General features: G+C 46.4%; 1 protein-coding gene across 1 annotated transcript; it reads left to right on the top strand.

The window, feature by feature from the left end:
- The first annotated feature begins 16,682 nt into the window (after window positions 1-16,682).
- LOC123177745 (uncharacterized) lies at window positions 16,683-17,929 on the top strand. The gene has a single exon (XM_044591313.1). It carries the CDS (start codon window positions 16,774-16,776, stop codon window positions 17,728-17,730), a length of 957 nt encoding a protein of 318 aa, XP_044447248.1. The 5' UTR covers window positions 16,683-16,773; the 3' UTR covers window positions 17,731-17,929.
- Window positions 17,930-18,146: the final 217 nt, after the last annotated feature.

Below are 18,146 nucleotides of genomic sequence, written 5' to 3'. Positions count from 1 at the left end.
CAGGAAATTGAGGCGATGAGGAAGATAGCGGCGGGTAAGGCATTCAATATGCAAAGCAAGCATGTGAAAGTAAATTACTTGTTACTTACCCGAGTCCGGAGCTCTCCAGGAGCATTCGCAGATTTTCCCCGGAGCGTGTTGGATGCCGCGAAGTATTACCAGGCCGAGGAGGGAAGCTCGATGGAGAAGTTGTTCTGGTCTCAGTATACTGAGACCAAACACCCGATGCCTATGAGCGACCAGCTTAAGCAACTGGTCGAGCTGCACAAGGCGGCCGAACAGGCCATGAGGGGCCTTATAGTCCGGATGTGGCCTGGCGACTCCCTTCCCAACAGCTACTTCGGCCTGGTGAGGCGGCTTGTGGATGCCTGCCCACAGCTGGAAGTCATCAAGCGGTCTGTCTGCATGGAAGGTGCCCGCCGGGCTTTTACCCGTGCAAAGGTGCACTGGGCCAAGATGGACACCGAGAAGCTGGTGAAGGAGGGGCCGCCACAGGGCAAGGAGCATCGCCACCCCGAAATGTATTATGAGGGTGTCCTGAAGGGTGCCCGTCTTGTGGCGGACAAGTGTGCGAAGGATGTAATTTTTGAATGAACTTGCTCGTGTGATCCTGTATTATGAAAACTTGTTCATATGCGCTATGCAACGCTTGTTTGAATTTAAAATATTACCTTCTGTGTGGCTGTTTATTAAATCTGAGAGATGGCCAGTTGTCGGCTTCTGCCCCCATGCCATGAGTGCTGGGGTGTTCGGGATGAATCCGAGCACTCTTTTTCCCATTGTTGGGTCCTTCGAGGGAGGTGCTCAGCACAACGAACAAGGCAATCGGACTATAATGTTTTATCACTCTCACTTAGCCATAGAAGTCTACAATTTTAAATTTTGGCGAAGCCCCTAGTATTCGGAAGGCCGATTTCGGGGCTCTATACACGCCTTAAGCCGGAAAAAACCGACTCCTCGCTCTAAGCGGCATAAGTGTTTAGGGACTCGAGACCTCCCGAACAGCGACCAGCTCTCGCCTTATCATGACAGTCAGTTTTAGCTTTCTCTATTGAGGTGCTTGCCCAGATGAACCGAGGCACAATCGCAGTAGTTCTCCCAATGCTACCTTAGCCGATATAGCGGAACGTAAGGTACCAAAACATGGGAGCCGGGCAAACCCAACTATTGACCCAAGACATGATTCGGAGCTGATGCATATAATGCTAAAGTTCGGGGTGCCGCACTGTTGAAAGTGTTCGGATTTCTCACGCTGTATTGTGGGTACGCTTAAGCCCCTGGCAAATTGGCCGTACCAAAGTGTATGGATGATGAATGTCGTGAATGAACATAAAAGAATAGAGAATGCGGTAATAGTCTAGTGCTATGCATTGTTTATTCAAAAAGGTGTGTCGAAGCAGAATGATACAAGTAGTGCGATAAGCAAAAAGTAGGACTATTTGACATGTCCCCTCCAAGGGCAACCTGAGGAATGGTATTTAAAGCAAATATTTCACTCGTTATCAGAGACCACCTGGGAGTTCCATGGTGCGACATAGCTTTCTGCCTCCTTGGTTGTTGCGTCGTATGTCCGACAATCATACTGCCGAACATGGTTTCCAGAGAGTAAAGTCCTAAAAAAGAGAAAAATAACAAAGCGGGGAGCCCCTAGTGCGGTTGAGCCGCATCTTGGGGTGTGCCATAGTCGTGCCCCCTCCCACATGTGCCCATGGTATTTTCAATGCGTAATTATGTACGTGTGGCACAGATTTCGCCGTTTGGCTGGGACTGGGGCGGGGGCCGCATTGCTATGCGAGCTCGGAACGTGTCAGGCGGTCTTGTTGTCAATTACTCCGGGCGCAGTTGAAGGTGTCCGGGTCTTTAATCGCCGAACTGGTGGATTGCCTTAAGAGGCTACTTTGCGCTTCTGCTGCGAGGGCCGCAGTGTGCTCCTCCGTGTGGAGAGAGCGCTCTGTGTTTCCATTGACTGTGATGACCCCCCGAGGTCCTGGCATCTTGAGCTTGAGGTATGCATAATGCGGTACCGTGTTGAATCTCGCAAATGCAGTTTGCCCGAGCAGTGCGTGATAGCCACTACGGAACGGGACTATATCGAAGATTAACTCCTCGCTTCGGAAGTTATCCGGGGATCCGAAGACCACTTCCAGTGTGACTGAGCCTATACAATGGGCCTCTACACATGGTATGACGCCTTTGAAGGTCGTTTTTGCGGGTTTGATCCTTGAGGGGTCTATACCCATTTTGCGCACTGTGTTCTGATAAAGCAGGTTCAGGCTGCTGCCGCCGTCCATAAGGACTCGAGTGAGGTGAAATCCGTCGATGATTGGGTCTAGGACCAGTGCGGCGAATCCGCCATGACGGATACTAGTGGGATGGTCCCTGCGATCGAAGGTGATCGGACAGGAGGACCATGGGTTGAACTTTGGGGCGACTGGCTCCAACGCATATACATCCCTTAACGCACGCTTCCGCTCCCTCTTGGGGATGTGGGTTGCGTATATCATGTTCACGTCCGCAGTTGTGGGGGGAACCTCTTCTGTCCTCTGGTGTTCGGCTGCCGGGGCTCTTCCTCGTCATTGCTATGTAGCCCCTTATCTTTGTTTTCGATGTTTAACTTGCCGGCCTGCTTGAACACCCAACATTCCCTGTTGGTGTGGTTGGCTAGCTTGTCGAGGGTGCCGTGTATTTGGCACGAGCGATCGAGTATATGGTCCAAACTGGACGGGCCCGGAGTGCTTCTTTTGAATGGCTTTTTCCGCTGACCGGGTTTAGAGCCTATGAATCCGTCATTGACTGTTGTATCCTCGGTATTGTCACTGTTGACGCGGCGCTTATGTTTGTTGCGACATGACCTGCCATTGCTATCCTTGGTATCTGAAGTACCGTGGTTCTTTGATATGTTATTGCTGCGAGCCAGCCAGCTATCTTCTCCCGTGCAAAAACGGGTCATGAGTGTCATGAGGGATGCCATAGATTTTGGCTTTTCCTGGCCAAGGTGCCGGGCGAGCCACTCGTCGCGGATGTTGTGCTTAAAAGCTGCTAGGGCCTCTGCATCCGGATAGTCGACGATTTGATTTTTCTTTGTTAGGAACCGTGTCCAGAATTGCCTGGCCAATTCCTCCGGCTGCTGAATTATGTGGCTCAAGTCATCGGCATCTGGTGGTCGCACATAAGTGCCCTGGAAGTTGTCGAGGAACGCGGCTTCCAGATCTTCCCAACAGCCAATGGATTCTGCTGGCAGGCTATTGAGCCAATGCCGAGCTGGTCCTTTGAGCTTGTGTGGGAGGTATTTGATGGCGTGTAGATCGTCACCGCGTGCCATGTGGATGTGCAGGAGGAAGTCCTTGATCCATACCGCACGATTTGTTGTGCCGTCGTATGATTCGATATTTACGGGTTTGAAACCCTCTGGGATTTTGTGATCCATTACTTCGTCTGTGAAGCATATGGGGTGTGCGGCGCCTCTGTAGTGGGCTATGTCGCGACGCAGCTCGAATGAGTCCTGTCCGCTGTGTTCGGCCCGGCCGGATTTACTTTTACTGTATCCGGCGTGATGGTTATCGTCTCGCGTAGTGGCGCGCCCTCGTGATCCGTTGATCGATCTTGCGTGTTTTGCTTTGTCCTCCAATACGTCTCGCAGGTCTATCGTGTTTCCCCGTGCCTTGTCATTTTTATTTGAGTGGCGTCGGGGTGTGGGCTGAGCTTTTGGCTGAAGTGCCTCTCTGTCGCGGCCACGAGGTGGCCGATCAGCCGCGTCATATGCTGGAGATGTGGTTTTAATGCTTCCTCCTCCAGTCGGGGTAGCAATATGCGCTTTGGGTAACTCTTGGAGGGGCGTTCGAGTTCATATTCCTCGGCCGCAAGGACTTCAGTCCATCTGTCAGCTAGCAAATCTTGATCAGCTTGAAGCTGCTATTGCTTTTTCTTAAGGCTATTTGCCGTGGCTATAAGCCGGCGCTTGAAGCGCTCTTGCTCGGCAGGATCCTCCGGCACGACAAATTCATCGTCGTCGAGGCTTGCCTCGTCTTCGGAGGGAGGCATGTAATTATCATCCTCCGCCTCTCCATCTGCCGCTCTCTCGGGAGGGCTGGCTTCTCCATCCTCCTGCTCTAAATCTTGCTGGAGGGGATTGTTGTCGTCTTCGGCACTGTCCGAAGGACTATTATCTCCTGTGCCGGTATCACCGCTTTTGCTTTGGCAAGACTTAGAGCGGCACCGCTAACGTCGGCGCTTGGGTTGCTTCTTGGAGGGGTCATCCTCCGTTGTCCCGTCGCCATTGCCTTCTTTGGGTGTGTCCACCATGTATATATCATATGATGAGGTGGCTGTCCAGTGCCCTGTGGGCAGTGGTTCCTCTTCGTCTCCCGCATCGTCGTCCATACTGTCGATGTCTTCGGACTCGAAGTCGAGCATGTCGTTCAAATTGTCAACAGTGGCTACTAAGTGGGTGGTGGGTGGGCGGCAAATTTCTTCATCATCCGCATCCCAATCCTGCCGAACATAGTTCGGCCAGGACTCTCCTGACAGGGAGAGAGACCTTAATGAGTTCAATATGTCGCCGAAGGGAGAGTGCCAAAAGATATCCGCGGAGGTGAACTCCATGATTGGCGCCCAGTCGGATTCGATGGGCACGGGCGCAGGCGGTTCGGAGTCCGTGGTCGGGGAAGAATCCGGCAATTTGGCGTCACGGCTCTCGCGAAGGGTAAGGTCGATACTCGGCTCGATCGCCGCTGAGAATACGGCCTCCATGGCGGGGTCTATCCCCCCGTCCGTGGATGGTGCAATCGGCTCCGAATTGAGGGTCGGAGCGGTTGCCGGTGTGATCTCCTGCACACTGTCCGATGGTAGAGCAAAATCATGCTCATCATGACCGGGCGGCGTACTCGGCAGGGGCTCGAATCCATCGAAGATCAAGTCTCCGCGGATGTCGGTCATGTAATTTAAGCTTCCAAACCTGACCTGGTGGCCAGGGGCGTAACTTTCGATCTGCTCCAGATGGCCAAGTGAGCTGGCCCGCAGTGCGAAGCCGCCGAATAGAAAGATCTGTCCGGGGAGAAAAGTCTCACCCTGGACTACATCGCTATCGATGATCGAAGGAGCCATCAAGCCTAATGATGATGACACAGAGGAACTCTCAATGAAAGCACCAATGTCGGTGTCAAAACCGGCGGATCTCAGGTAGGGAGTCCCGAACTGTGCGTCTAAGGCGGATGGTAACAGGAGGCAGGGGACACGATGTTTTACCCAGGTTCGGGCCCTCTTGATGGAGGTAAAACCCTACGTCCTGCTTGATTATTCTTGATAATATGAGTAGTACAAGAGTTGATCTACCACGAGATCAGAGAGGCTAAACCCTAGAAGCTAGCCTATGGTATGATTGTATGTCCTCCTACGGACTAAAACCCTCCGGTTTATATAGACATCGGAGGGGGCTAGGGTTACACAGAGTCGGTTACAAGGAAGGAGATCTACATATCCGTATCACCAAGCTTGCCTTCCACGCCAAGGAGAGTCCCATCCGGACACGGGACGAAGTCTTCAATCTTGTATCTTCATAGTCCGACAGTTTGGCCAAAGGATATAATCCAGCTGTCCGGATACCCCCTAATCTAGGACTCCCTTAGTGTCCACGGCTCCGATGTTGATCATTGATCGGAAGGGGTTCCAGGTCATGTCTATACTTCACCGAACCTATAGGTCACACACTTAAGGGTCATCTATCTGCTGAATACTAGACAGGGAGTCTGAGAGAAAGTCACCGGAAAAGTTTCGGAGACATCGGAAGAGTTCCGGAGAGAGAACACTGAAAGAGTTTCGGTAAAACCGAAAAGTTGTTTCGGAATATATTATTAGGTCAAAATGGTTTCGGCACTCGCCTGGAAATTCTTAGAGGGCCCTAGAATTGGTCTGGGAACTTTTGGGAATTTTCGGAGAGAAAAACTGAAAATGTTCCGGAGCTGCCGTAACCGCCGTTGTTGCTTTTCGCTGATAAAAATCACCACACCAGAAATGTTTCCAATCATGCCCAGAAGAATTTTAGAGGGTGCCGGAAATGTTCTGGGATCTTCCGGAATTTTTCAGAAAAAGTGTTTCGCGGAAAACATCTTGTCTCAGCACGAGGGGACAAGATCCCACGAATCGGGGGTTACATGTTTGGTGGCTTTTTGTCTAGTGAGCACCCATGTTTCTAGGAGACATGTTGGTGGCTTGTTTGGGGGCCCCCCATGGGAGGGGGCAAGGTTGTGGCTGGCCAAGGGGGTGCCTCCATGGTGTCCCCTTGGTGCCCCACTTGAGTTACCATTTCACCCTTCATGTGGGACATGTAGCATGGGTGTTTTGGTATTTCCTCCAGCACCCCACCCCTTGCCTTGGCCTATAAAAGGAGGAGAAGGGGCTGCCATTATCCTCATCCCTTCTCAGATACAAGTTCCATGCAATGATCTAGCTTCTCTCTCCCTCCCCGCGAAATAGTTTCGTAGAGCCGAAAGGCTGTCTGGGTTCCGGCAGGAACTAGTTCTGGACGGTGAAGCCCTGCCAGATAGATGACACCGTATGTGTGCAACTCTGTAGAGAGATCATAGTTTCGGTCTTAGTTCGTGAGTGCCTCCCGGAGGGCTGTTCATGTGACCGTCCGAGTTTCGAAGTTCCTCCCGAAGGGCTGTCCGAGTGACCGTTCGAGTTTCGAAGGTCCTCCCGAAGGGCTGTCCGCGACACCGTCCGGGGGGCTATTTGACCGCCTCCCAAAGGGCTATCTGAGGAGCAAATGAGGGTATACATCCTCGCGGTTGGGAGGTTGTAAATCCCAGCTGTGGGGATCTGCACCACCAATCGTCATCGACTCTACTTCCCGCTGTGCTACGAGCTGGTAACGAAAAAGATCAAACCATGTATGCAGTCTCCACAGTGGTCCTGGGCTGGTGCGTAGGTCGGAAATTTTTTGTTTTCTGCTGCGTTACCCTACATATAACGCCTAAAGTAGAGGCGGGCCAATCCTAAAATCATGCTGCCACTCATGTTGGATAAAAGTATCCCTCACCGTAGCCTTCAGTCGTGTATACACCTCCGTAAATAGGTCTCGATTCTCCATGCGTTCTAGAAAGAATCATAAGCGATGAGTCTCGGTGCATCTGTTTTTTTACAAGCTTAGCTGGTAGTATGGCGTCATCTCTGGGTTGAGATCCAGTCACGGTGCATCTGTAGATAACCTGCATAAGAGAAGTACTTTTATCATTAAAAACCTTTTCATTTCTACGTAGCCAAAGCGGCCAAATAATGGTGAGCGTTGCCACCCTGAGAAGTGTTTTAAACCTATGATTAATCTCATGTAACCAGTTGTCAAAAATATTAGCAACACTACAAGGAGGATACAAGCTAGAAGCTATTTGAATGATTGACCATATATAACGAGCCAATTTGGATTGGAAGAATAAATGTTTTATTGTCTCGTCATGGTGATAAAAGGCACATTGAGGACTTCCATGCCAATTCCTCTAATAAGATTATCTTTAGCAAGAATGACTCCATGACGAAGATACCATGGAAAGATTTTATTCTTAAGAGGTATCTTCATCTTCATATCTTCTTGTTATTATCCATTGGCACATCAGACTAGATTAATGCTCTATACATAGACTTCACTGAGAATTGTCCATTCTCATGTAGGTTCCAACGGAATACATCGGACTCAGGTGACAATTGCACCGTGACAATCATTGGAGCAGGATGTTCCACAATTGGAGTCTGGGACCAAATAAATCCCTTCTGAACGTCACATTTGGCGAAAATGATCCCAATACTGTGGCGATAGTATCCCCTTTGTGACGCATAATGTTATATATAGAGCCGGATATTGTTCTCGGAGTGTGGCATTTCCTAGCCACTTATCTTCCCAGAATCTAATTTCCGAGCCGTCCTCAGTCGAGAAGGATCCATTTTAGAAGAAATATTTCTTCGTAACCATTTGTCCCGCCCAAAAGCAAAAGTCCCTAGGCTTCCAGTATACTTGGGATACTTCCTTGAAAACCACATATTTCTTTCTAAGGAGGGTTTGCCATACACCATCTTTCGTCAGTAGTTTAAACAACCATTTGCCGAGGAGGGCCCTATTCTTAACCTCAAGGTCATGAATACCCAACCCCCTTGGTCTTTGGGGTGGCAAACCACACTCCATTTAGCTAGTCGATATTTCTTTCGCTTGCTATATCATTGCCAAAAGAATCTGGATCGAAAATAATCCAATATATGTAAAATTACTTTCGGCAACTAGAAGAAGAAAATCATATATAGTACCATATTACTCAGTACTAAATTTATGAAGACCAATATTCTGCCTAGAGACCACAGTTTACCTTTCCAATCCCTAAGTCTTTTTTGTAGTCTCTCCTCAACGTATTTCCATTCAACATTTGTGAGCCTTCAGTATTGTATCGGTATCCCTAAATATGAGATCGGAAACTGGCCCAACCCGCATACGAACAGGTCGGCATATAGACGAGCCTCCTCTTGAGCCTCGCCAAAGCAAAACAATTCACTTTTATGAAAATTGATCTTAAGACCTGAGAGTTGCTCGAATGCTGATAAAATTAATTTCAAATTTCTCGCTTTCTTGAGGTTATGATCAATGAATAGAATCATATCATCGGCATATTGAAGAATATAGAGACCACCATCAACTAGATGATTTACTACCCCATCAATTTGGCCATCAACCTTGGCACGCTCGATCATGACTGCTAGCATATCCGCCACTATATTGAATAGCATGCGTGATAACCATCCACCTTGTTGCAATCCCTTCTTCGTTTGGAAATAGTGGTCAACGCGATCATTGACCTTAATGGCAACACTAACTCTAGAAACGAAGCTATGGATCATAGCACGCGACTCTACAGAAAATCCTTTCATTCTAAGAGTCTGTTGAAGAAAAGGGCCATTTTACTTTGTCATAAGATTTTTCAAAGTCTATTTTGAGTACCACCCCATTCAACTTTATCTGATGTAATTCATGGACTATTTCATGATGGATAACAACTCCATCGAGGATGTGTCTACCTTGCATAAAAGTTGTCTATGAAGGACGAACCACATGTTCAGCAACCAAAATCAGCCTAATAGTCGCAACTTTCATGAATATTTTAAAACTAGCATTAAGGAGGAAAATGGGTCTATACTGTCGTATCCTTTCAGCCTCATTAATATTAGGTAATAAAATAATCTCGCTGAAGTTTAAGCAAAATAAACGTAGTTGGCCAGCATGTAGGTAACTAAACAGAAGTAGGAGATCCGGTTTGATGACTTCCCAGAAGTTCTGATAGAACTCCGCGGGGAAACCATCCGGAACTGGGGCTTTATTGTGCTCCATTAGGAAAACCGCCTTTCTAACTTCCTCCTCGGAGTATGGGGATGTTTCCTGTTAGAAGGTTGTTTTCCTCATCGGAGACCTGGGGGATGTCATCTGTTCGGGTCTCATCCATCGAGAAGTTTCCTTCCTCTGGGGCTCCAAACAGATTTTTATAATAATTCGTGATATAAGATTTAAGTTGCTCATGCCCCTCAATCGTGCCCTCATCCTGTTGTAGGGAATGGATAAGTTTCTTCCGATATCTGTCATTGGCGACTCCATGGAAATATCTAGTATTTGAATCACCTTTCAGGATAAATTGAGAGTTAGAATGCTGATACCATTTGAATTCCTCTTCACGCAGCATGCTAACTATCTGTGCATTCGATTGACTCTTGATCTTGATTTCATGCTCAGATAGAGGTCTAACCTTTGTCAAAGCTTCTAATTAATCAATGATAGATGAAAGACAAAGCTTCTCCTTTTTGAGGATACCCACCGCATGCCTAACCCAACCACCAAGGAATTTACGTAATGCATGCATTTTGTTATTTCATTTTTGTATTGGGGTATGCCCTGCCACTGGTTTCTCCCACACCTCCTTGACCATGTCATGGAAGCCATCCCGATGCAACCAACAAGTTCGAATTTGAACTTGCATCTATGCTATGATTGTGGCAGACCAGTAGTTAGGAGAATGGGTACGTGGTCTGATAAGGCCTTGATACGAGGTAGAGCATGAACAGACACCATAGGAAATTTAGATTCTCAGTCGGTATCCATTAAATCGCGATCTAGTTTCTCATATGTTGGTTCTGGAAGACTATTCATCAAAGTGAATTGTCTCCCAATCATGGAAACCTCTCGCACATCTAGGTTGTCGATGAAAACATTGAAAAGGAAATGCCAATGATTATCAAACATATCGCGGATTTTCTCATGTGGAGATCGAAGCAAATTGAAATCCCCTCCTATAAGAATAGGGTAGGAATTATCTTTCGCCAGATTAACCAATTCAGAGAAAATCGGCCTTGAACTCTTCCTGGGCTGTCCCATAAACAGCCACGAGGGTCCATGTGAAGTTGTCGGTCTTGTTGTGAATATGGAGTTTAACGTGAAACTCGCCATTCGAACTAGCCAACACATCCATAATACCTGTGTTTATGCCAAGTAAAATGCCCCTAGAATGATCTCTAGGCGGTCATGAAACCTGATGACCCACAAGTATAGGGGATCTATCGTAGTCCTTTCGATAAGTAAGAGTGTCGAACCCAACGAGGAGTAGAAGGAAATGACAAGTGGTTTGCAGCAAGTTATTCTCTACAAGCACTGAAACTATTGGTAAAAGATAGTTGTGCGATAAGATAATTCGTAACGGGTAATAAGTAACAAAAGTAAATAAGGTGCAGCAAGGTGGCCCAATCCTTTTTGTAGCAGAGGACAAGCCTGGAAGAACTCTTATATAAAGCAAAGCGCTCCCGAGGACACATGCGAATTGTTGTCAAGTTAGTTTTCATCATGCTCATATGATTCACGTTCGTTACTTTGATAATTTGATATGTGGGTGGACCGGTGCTTGGGTGCTGCCTTACTTGGACAAGCCTCCCACTTATGATTAACCCCTCTCACAAGCATCCTCAACTACAAAAGAAGAATTAAGGTAAACCTAACTATAGCATGAAACATATGGATCCAAATCAGCCCCTTACGAAGCAACGCATAAATTAGGGTTTAAGCTTCTGTCACTCTAGCAACCCATCATCTACTTATTACTTCCCAATGCCTTCCCTAGACCCAAATAATAGTGAAGTGTCATGTAGTCGATGTTCACATAACACCACTAGAGGAGAGACAACATACATCTCATCAAAATATCGAACGAATACAAAACTCATATGATTACTTATAACAAGACTTCTCACATGTCCTCGGGAACAAACGTAACTACTTACAAAGTTTATTCATGTTCATAATCAGAGGAGTATTAATTATCATTAAGGATCTGAACATATGATCTTCCACCGAATAATCCAACTAGCATCAACTACAAAGAGTAATCAAACTACTAGCAACCCACAGGTACCAATCTAAGGTTTTGATAAAAATATTGGATACAAGAGATGAACTGGGGTTTGAGAGGAGATGGTGTTGGTGAAGATGTTGATAGAGATTGACCCCTTCTCGATGAGAGGATCGTTGGTGATGACGATGGCTTCGATTTCCGGCTTCGGGGGGGAAATTTCCCCGGCAGAACAGCTTTGCCGGAGCCCTAGATTGGTTCTGCCCAAGTTCCGCCTCGAGATGGCGGCGCTTCGTATCAAAAGCTTCCTTCCGATTTTTTCCAAGTCAAAACACATCATATATCAGAAGATGGGCGTCGGGGGCCTGCTAGGTGGCCCACAAGACCGGAGGGCGCCCCCAGGAGGTAGGGCGCGCCCTCCACCCTTGTGGATGGAAGGTGGCCCCCCTCTGGTGCTTTCTTCGTCCAATATTTTTTATATATTTCAAAAATATTTTATGTGAAGTTTTGGGACTTTTAGAGTTGTGCATAATAGGTCTATAATATTTGCTCCTTTTCCAGTCTAGAATTCCAGCTGTCGACATTCTCCCTCTTCATGTAAACCTTATAAATAAGAGAGAATAGACATAAGTATTGTGATATAATGTGTAATAACAGCCCATAATGCAATAAATATCAATATAAAAGCATGATACAAAATGAATGTATCAAAACCCAAGTGAATTCTATCCCGCCAGAAAGACGGTTAAGCAGACTTACTGAGAAATCACATCTCCCCGTTTTAGAGATGGCCAAAAAAATCTAAATTGTATTCCTCTTACACTCCGCAATAAATAAATATTTAGCCAAGTCACCAAGACCTCTGCTATTAAAAGATATTCCATGCATTCATGGGGAAATAATAGGAGATCTACAAAAATCCGTCCTCTTATGGGACTTACTAACTTTTTTTCAAACGTGCGGTCTTTGATTTGCGTCCGGAGGCTGTAAGCTCAATCAAAGAACTAAGCCCGGCCGGGTTCATCTAGAGCCACATCCGAAACTGCTCCTACTAAGTGAGAGCGTAGCTGACCATCTGATGTGGCATGCAACTCCTCCTCCTCAGTATGGGAGGCAAAAGACTTGCTACAAAAACGTGGAATAACTTTTAATCGATTATATTCCAAATGTTTCAAAGCGTTTGTCGAAATAGAAATATCCATCCCGTTCTTTCCAAGACTAGCACCCACATTATTCAACTTAGAAACGATGGTAGTATTGGAAAAAACTAGAAAGGATTTCGGTGATGACGTAATACCATGGTTGTCGAGGTTATGCGCTGCTTTAAGCCGCATAGCTTTGGCCAAGGAGTCTTCATCTGTTCGCTATATACATTGTCATTGCGACATAAAAGGGTTGAAATGAGTTCGCTAAGGCGGTTATACACAGGGATCGGGTCAGGTCTTTCCTGGAGACGCTCCTGATTTCCTCGTTATGATCCTGGTGAAGGATGCAACACCGTTGAATAAAATATGCAACCTTTTTTTGCGTGAAGATGTAACCATCATTCAATAAATTTGGTATGAAGTAAGAAAAGAAGGCAGACGCCACTGTTCGACCGCCATGGGGCTGAAGTCTACCATTTTTCTTGAGCCTATGAATTTTATTTTTCAATTTTTACAATGAACCACAAGGAACCATGGAAAAATTTAGGCAACCATTAACACATCAGAGAAGGCTTAGAACACAAGGTGTTTAGGCTGTCCGTTGTGCCTAAAAAAATAATAATTTGCGAGGGAGCCTAAAAATAAAATTTGTTCCAAAGGCAAACCGTACTTACCTAAATCACAGTCAACATTCAGATCGATGGCGGCTCGCATTTCTGCTTTTAGAGAAGGTCAAGGTCTCATACCATTTTGAGGCTCTCGATTAACTGCCTTCTTCATTTTGTCTCATCCCTGCTACTAATTCCCTCAAATTTTCTCTTGCGTAGCACACAAGTTTGGGCAGGCAACTTCTACCACGGTGTTCTCCATGGGATCTTTTTGGGAGTACATGGTGTTCTGACTACTAATAGGTGCCAAAATTAAACATGTATACATGTCCTTTCTAAGAGATCTTAGACACGTGTATGAGCCTACTTAAATCAAAAGTTGCATACTAAACACCACCAGAAATACTTTTTTTAAACACAGTGCAGATGCAAGCGCTCATACATACGTGCATATACCCATCCATATGAACAGGTGATGTTGGGCATTAGCTGTTTTGTTTGAGGTGGACAGATGCCGGTTGTGTATAATTAGTGGGGTGTACCATTAAACTCGGACAGTGATATCAAGATTATCAGCGGCTGCTGCTGCTTCTTATGGACTCATCCCTGGTATTAAACGGTATTGCATAAAACATTCCAATTAATGAACAGTGACCTGCTGGCTGAGGGTGGCTAGTCTAGCTGGTGACATCAAAATTCCACTTTTGTTTCTTTCATAATTCATGGAGGGCACAAGGACAACATATCCTCCTTTTTAATTAGTACTAATATGTCGTCATCATAACACTTTGTATTGACACAGTTATCTTGGTACACTAATAGTAATACTACTAGCCACATGTTTGCCACGCACAACTCATCATTTCAGTTTTGTGCTATCATGCTAATTAAGTGAGCCCTTTCCGGTTCATGCGAGAACTGGCTTTTTCCATGTGAATCTGTTGTATGATACGGTCTGGAATTTGCTGACTGATTGTCTTGAGTGTTTTAGATTTGACTAAAACATCAATTTCCTGACTGATTTTCTTCCATGGAGTAGACACTAGTTAATGAAAATAGCAATGCCCTTTTCTTCATAATGTCTATCGATGGTCCCAAGCATGACCACAATGATTGTGGTTTCTCTAGCTAAGTGCCCATGTCGAACTACGCTCTTAACACCCCAAAAAGCTCCTAATTGTCTTAACATAGCTTAAGCAGATAATGACACCATGGAGATAGTTATATTACCCCTTCTAAGTCACAACATGTTAAATTTGTGTTGAGTATTTGTGTAGGGTTACAATTGAATTTAAGCTCTTAGTTGTCTTTAACATAGCTTAAGCAGATGACGACATCATGGAGATAGTTATAATACCCCCTCAAATACATGTAACCTAAGCCTTTTATTCCCTGCAAAAAAAAACTAAGCCTTTTATACTCCCTCCGATACATATTAATTGTTGTACTAAATCAGCAACAATTGATATGTACTGGAGGGAGTACAAGATAACACAAAATAAAAAAAATACTTGACAAAATCGGTAGTCATAAACACTGGGTCACCAGAGGGATAATCTATTCGCTCGTCACAGGGTGGCTAGACCTGCCATGGTAGTGGTTAGAGGTGTCGTCTATCAAATTATGTTAATTAATGTAATAACACAAATGAATATTCAGCCAAGAGCTCAAGAAGATCTAGGCTTCTCCAGACTCATGAGTTTTTCCATGTTTTTGCTTGCCTTCTTCTGATTTCCTTTTTCCAATTCACTTCTTTTTCGTATTTTTCTTGTGCTGAGTGGACTGCTATGTGTATGAAACCACCACTATTCCATCGATTGCAATAGTTTTCTTTTGCGGTGACGATTGTAACACTTTGACTGATATGTAGCGCTAAAGTTTCCCCATGTCAAAAGTTTAGAGTTAGAACTTAGAACCCAATGACCATGTCTAGAAATCGATGTATCATTGAGGAACCAACAATGAAGTAACATTATTCCATCGGTTGTACGTAAGCTATAACACTTTTGACTGAGACCTAGAGCTAAAGTTTTTCTAGTCTCATAGCATTAAGGTTATATAACCGAATGACCAAATCAAGAATGGACAGATATATAACTGCGGCATGAATTTCTTTGATTTCCTCTCATTTCTACCCACTTTTAAAGGTATAGGTTTGCACGGCTCCGGTGAGGGAGCGTGATGATGCCGGTGCGCCTTCGGCTCGCTCCAGTGCTTCTAGTCGTCGCTAGGTGGTCTAAGAATACGGATGTAATTTTTGTTACTTCTCGTTTTCTTTGTACTTCCATGATGTTCAATGAATAGATTGGAAATTTTTCCGGCAAAAAAAGAAGAAGCCACCACTATTCCGTTGGTTGTAATAGTTTTGTTTTACGGGGATGATTGCAACACTTTGACTGGTATCTAGCACTAAAGTTTCCCCATGTCAAAAGTTTAGAGTTAGAACTCAGAACCAGTGACCAAATCTAGAAATCGACATATCATTGAGGAACCAACAATGAAGTAACATTACCCCATCAATTGTACGTAAGCTATAACACTTTTGACTGAGACCTAGGGCTAAAGTTTTTCTGGTTTCAAAGGTTTAGGGTTGTAGAATCGAATGACCAAATCAAGAACGGACAGATATATAACTGCGACATGAATTTCTTCGATTTCCTCTCGTTTCTTCCAACTTTCAAAGGTTTGTTTGCGCGGCTGCGGTGAGAAAGGGTGATGACGACGGTGCGCCTTCGGCTCGTTCCGGTGCTTGTAATCGTCGCTAGGTGGTCTACGAATATGGATGTAGTTTTTGTTACTTCTCGTGTTCTTTATACTGCCATGATGTTCAATGAATAGATTTGAAATTTTTCCTGAAAAAAAAAGGAAAGAAACCACCACTATTTTGTTGATTGTAATAGATTTCTTTTGCAGGCATGATTGTAACACTTTAATTGGTATCTGGCGCTAAAGTTTCCCCATGTCAAAAGTTTAGGGTTAGAACTTAGAACCCAGTGACCAAATCTAGAGATCGACATGTCATTGAGGAACCAACAGTGAAGTAACATTATTCCGTCGGTTGTAACACTTTTGACTGAGACCTAGGGCTAAAGTGTTTCTAGTCCAAAAGTTTAGGGTTATAGAATCGAATGACCAAATCAAGAATGGACAGATACATAACCTCGGCACTGAATTTCTTCGTTTTTCTCTCATTTCTACTTCATCAAGAAACCTATTTTTCATGGTAAAAAGTGTCGAGGGAAGGTCACGTCGATATCTCAAGCAACCTACCTTGTAGCCTTTCTCTCTCGACTGCAGATCACGCAAGCTAAACGTGGAAACTCTTAGTCAGTGTACCAGAACGCGCGTATCAAGAAAAGCGGGCTTAAAAGCTTACCAATTCCATGCATCTATCGTATGAGCTTGCCAGATATGTATGGCATGACACGCAAGCCCGTGCTGACCTCCTGCCTAAGATCTCATGCACATATATGTGGAACTAAATCGGCCAACCCCGGGTGACCACGTCGTGAGCTAGCAGATGAGCACAAAAAGAACAATTTGAAGACCATTATATTGCGCCAATAATTCTCCGTGGCATCAATGTCCTGCGGTCTGTGGCCATCACACGACGTGACCCTTCTTTAAATACCGCGGTTGCTACTCTTCCGCTCCAGTCAGATGCAGAGATCCATTAGTTTGCTAGGCCAAGAAGAAGCGCCCAAGAGCACTAGAATTTTACAGAACGAGAAAGGAGGAGAGGTAGGGCGATCGATGGACATGAGCGGGGATACGTATCACTATCAGCCGGCGGGGATGGAGGAGGACGGTGTCGGCCGTGGCGAGCAGGTCCCGACGGCCGCGCCGGTGCTGAGCGCCAAGAAGCTGTGGCGCATGGTGCGCGCCGTGCACCTTGTGCTCGTCAGGGGCCTCGGCAAGCACCAGCCCAAGCTCGCGGCGCTCGGCGTGAACCTGCACCACATGCTGTCGTCGTCCAAGCGCCATCACAACCACCTGCCGTCGACGCGGGACCAGGATCCGGCGTTCACGACGTACCTGGCGGCGGCGTTCTCGTGCCGGTCCATGGACCCGGGCGCCGCGGTGCACCCGTACCCGCGCGGCCGCGGCGTGCACAGTGGCAGGGGCGGCGCGTCCTCGCTCTCGTCCACGCTCTCGTGCCGGTCCATGAACCCAGGCGCCGCCGTGTACCAGCAGTACCAGTACCGGCCCCGCGAGGTCGAGTTCAGCTGCAGCAGCCCGCCGCTGCACAGGCGCAGCCGCCGCGCGCACCGGCACCGGGGCCAGAGCCTGCTCCCGCAGCAGCAACACGGCGACCTTCCGGAGTACACCTCGGCTCCTGCGGTGAAGACGCTGTTCGAGCTGATGGACGACGTGGAGGAGGAGGAGGACGTGGAGGGCGCGACGGTGCCTTGGGCGGCCGGGCGCGGGCCGGCGCCGCGGCAGGTACGGATCACGGACTCGCCGTTCGCGGCGAGGGCGGAGGACGACGAGGAAGGGCGCAAGGGCGTGGTCGACCGGCGCGCCGATGAGTTCATCGTGTGGTTCCACGACCAGCTGCGCATGCAGCAGCAGCAGCGCCCCGCCGCGAGGGATCGCGCCGCGCACTTTGTTAGATGATTACAGTACACGCCATGCATGCGCGCATGCACGCATGGGTAATCATAATTCATAATTTTTTTTGCGGGGGATAATTCATAATACTCCTTGGAATGTTGTTGTTTAGATTTTGTCATGGCGGAACAAGCTTATTAGCGTCTCTGATTTCAATTTCCCCCCTCTCATTTGGATGATGCCGTGATAATTAATACTAGTAGAACTTCCGTAGAAATTCTGGAGTTGTCAACTGTTCCTATAAATTTTTGATGTTACCCTTTATTTATAAAAAAATAAAATTTGATTTTACCCTTTAGTTGACAGCAACAGCATCAAGGCTAGGGGCCAGGGACGAGGGCTCCCGCCGGCGAAAACCATCGGGTACAAGTATACTCAAAATCAATCTAATCCAAATTTTCATTTGAGTTTAATATAGGATT

This window comes from Triticum aestivum, chromosome 1A (assembly GCF_018294505.1).
Source record: "Triticum aestivum cultivar Chinese Spring chromosome 1A, IWGSC CS RefSeq v2.1, whole genome shotgun sequence".
Lineage (NCBI taxonomy): Eukaryota > Viridiplantae > Streptophyta > Magnoliopsida > Poales > Poaceae > Triticum > Triticum aestivum.
Note: the sequence above shows the minus strand (reverse complement) of the source record. Positions and strands in the feature narration are given on the sequence as shown.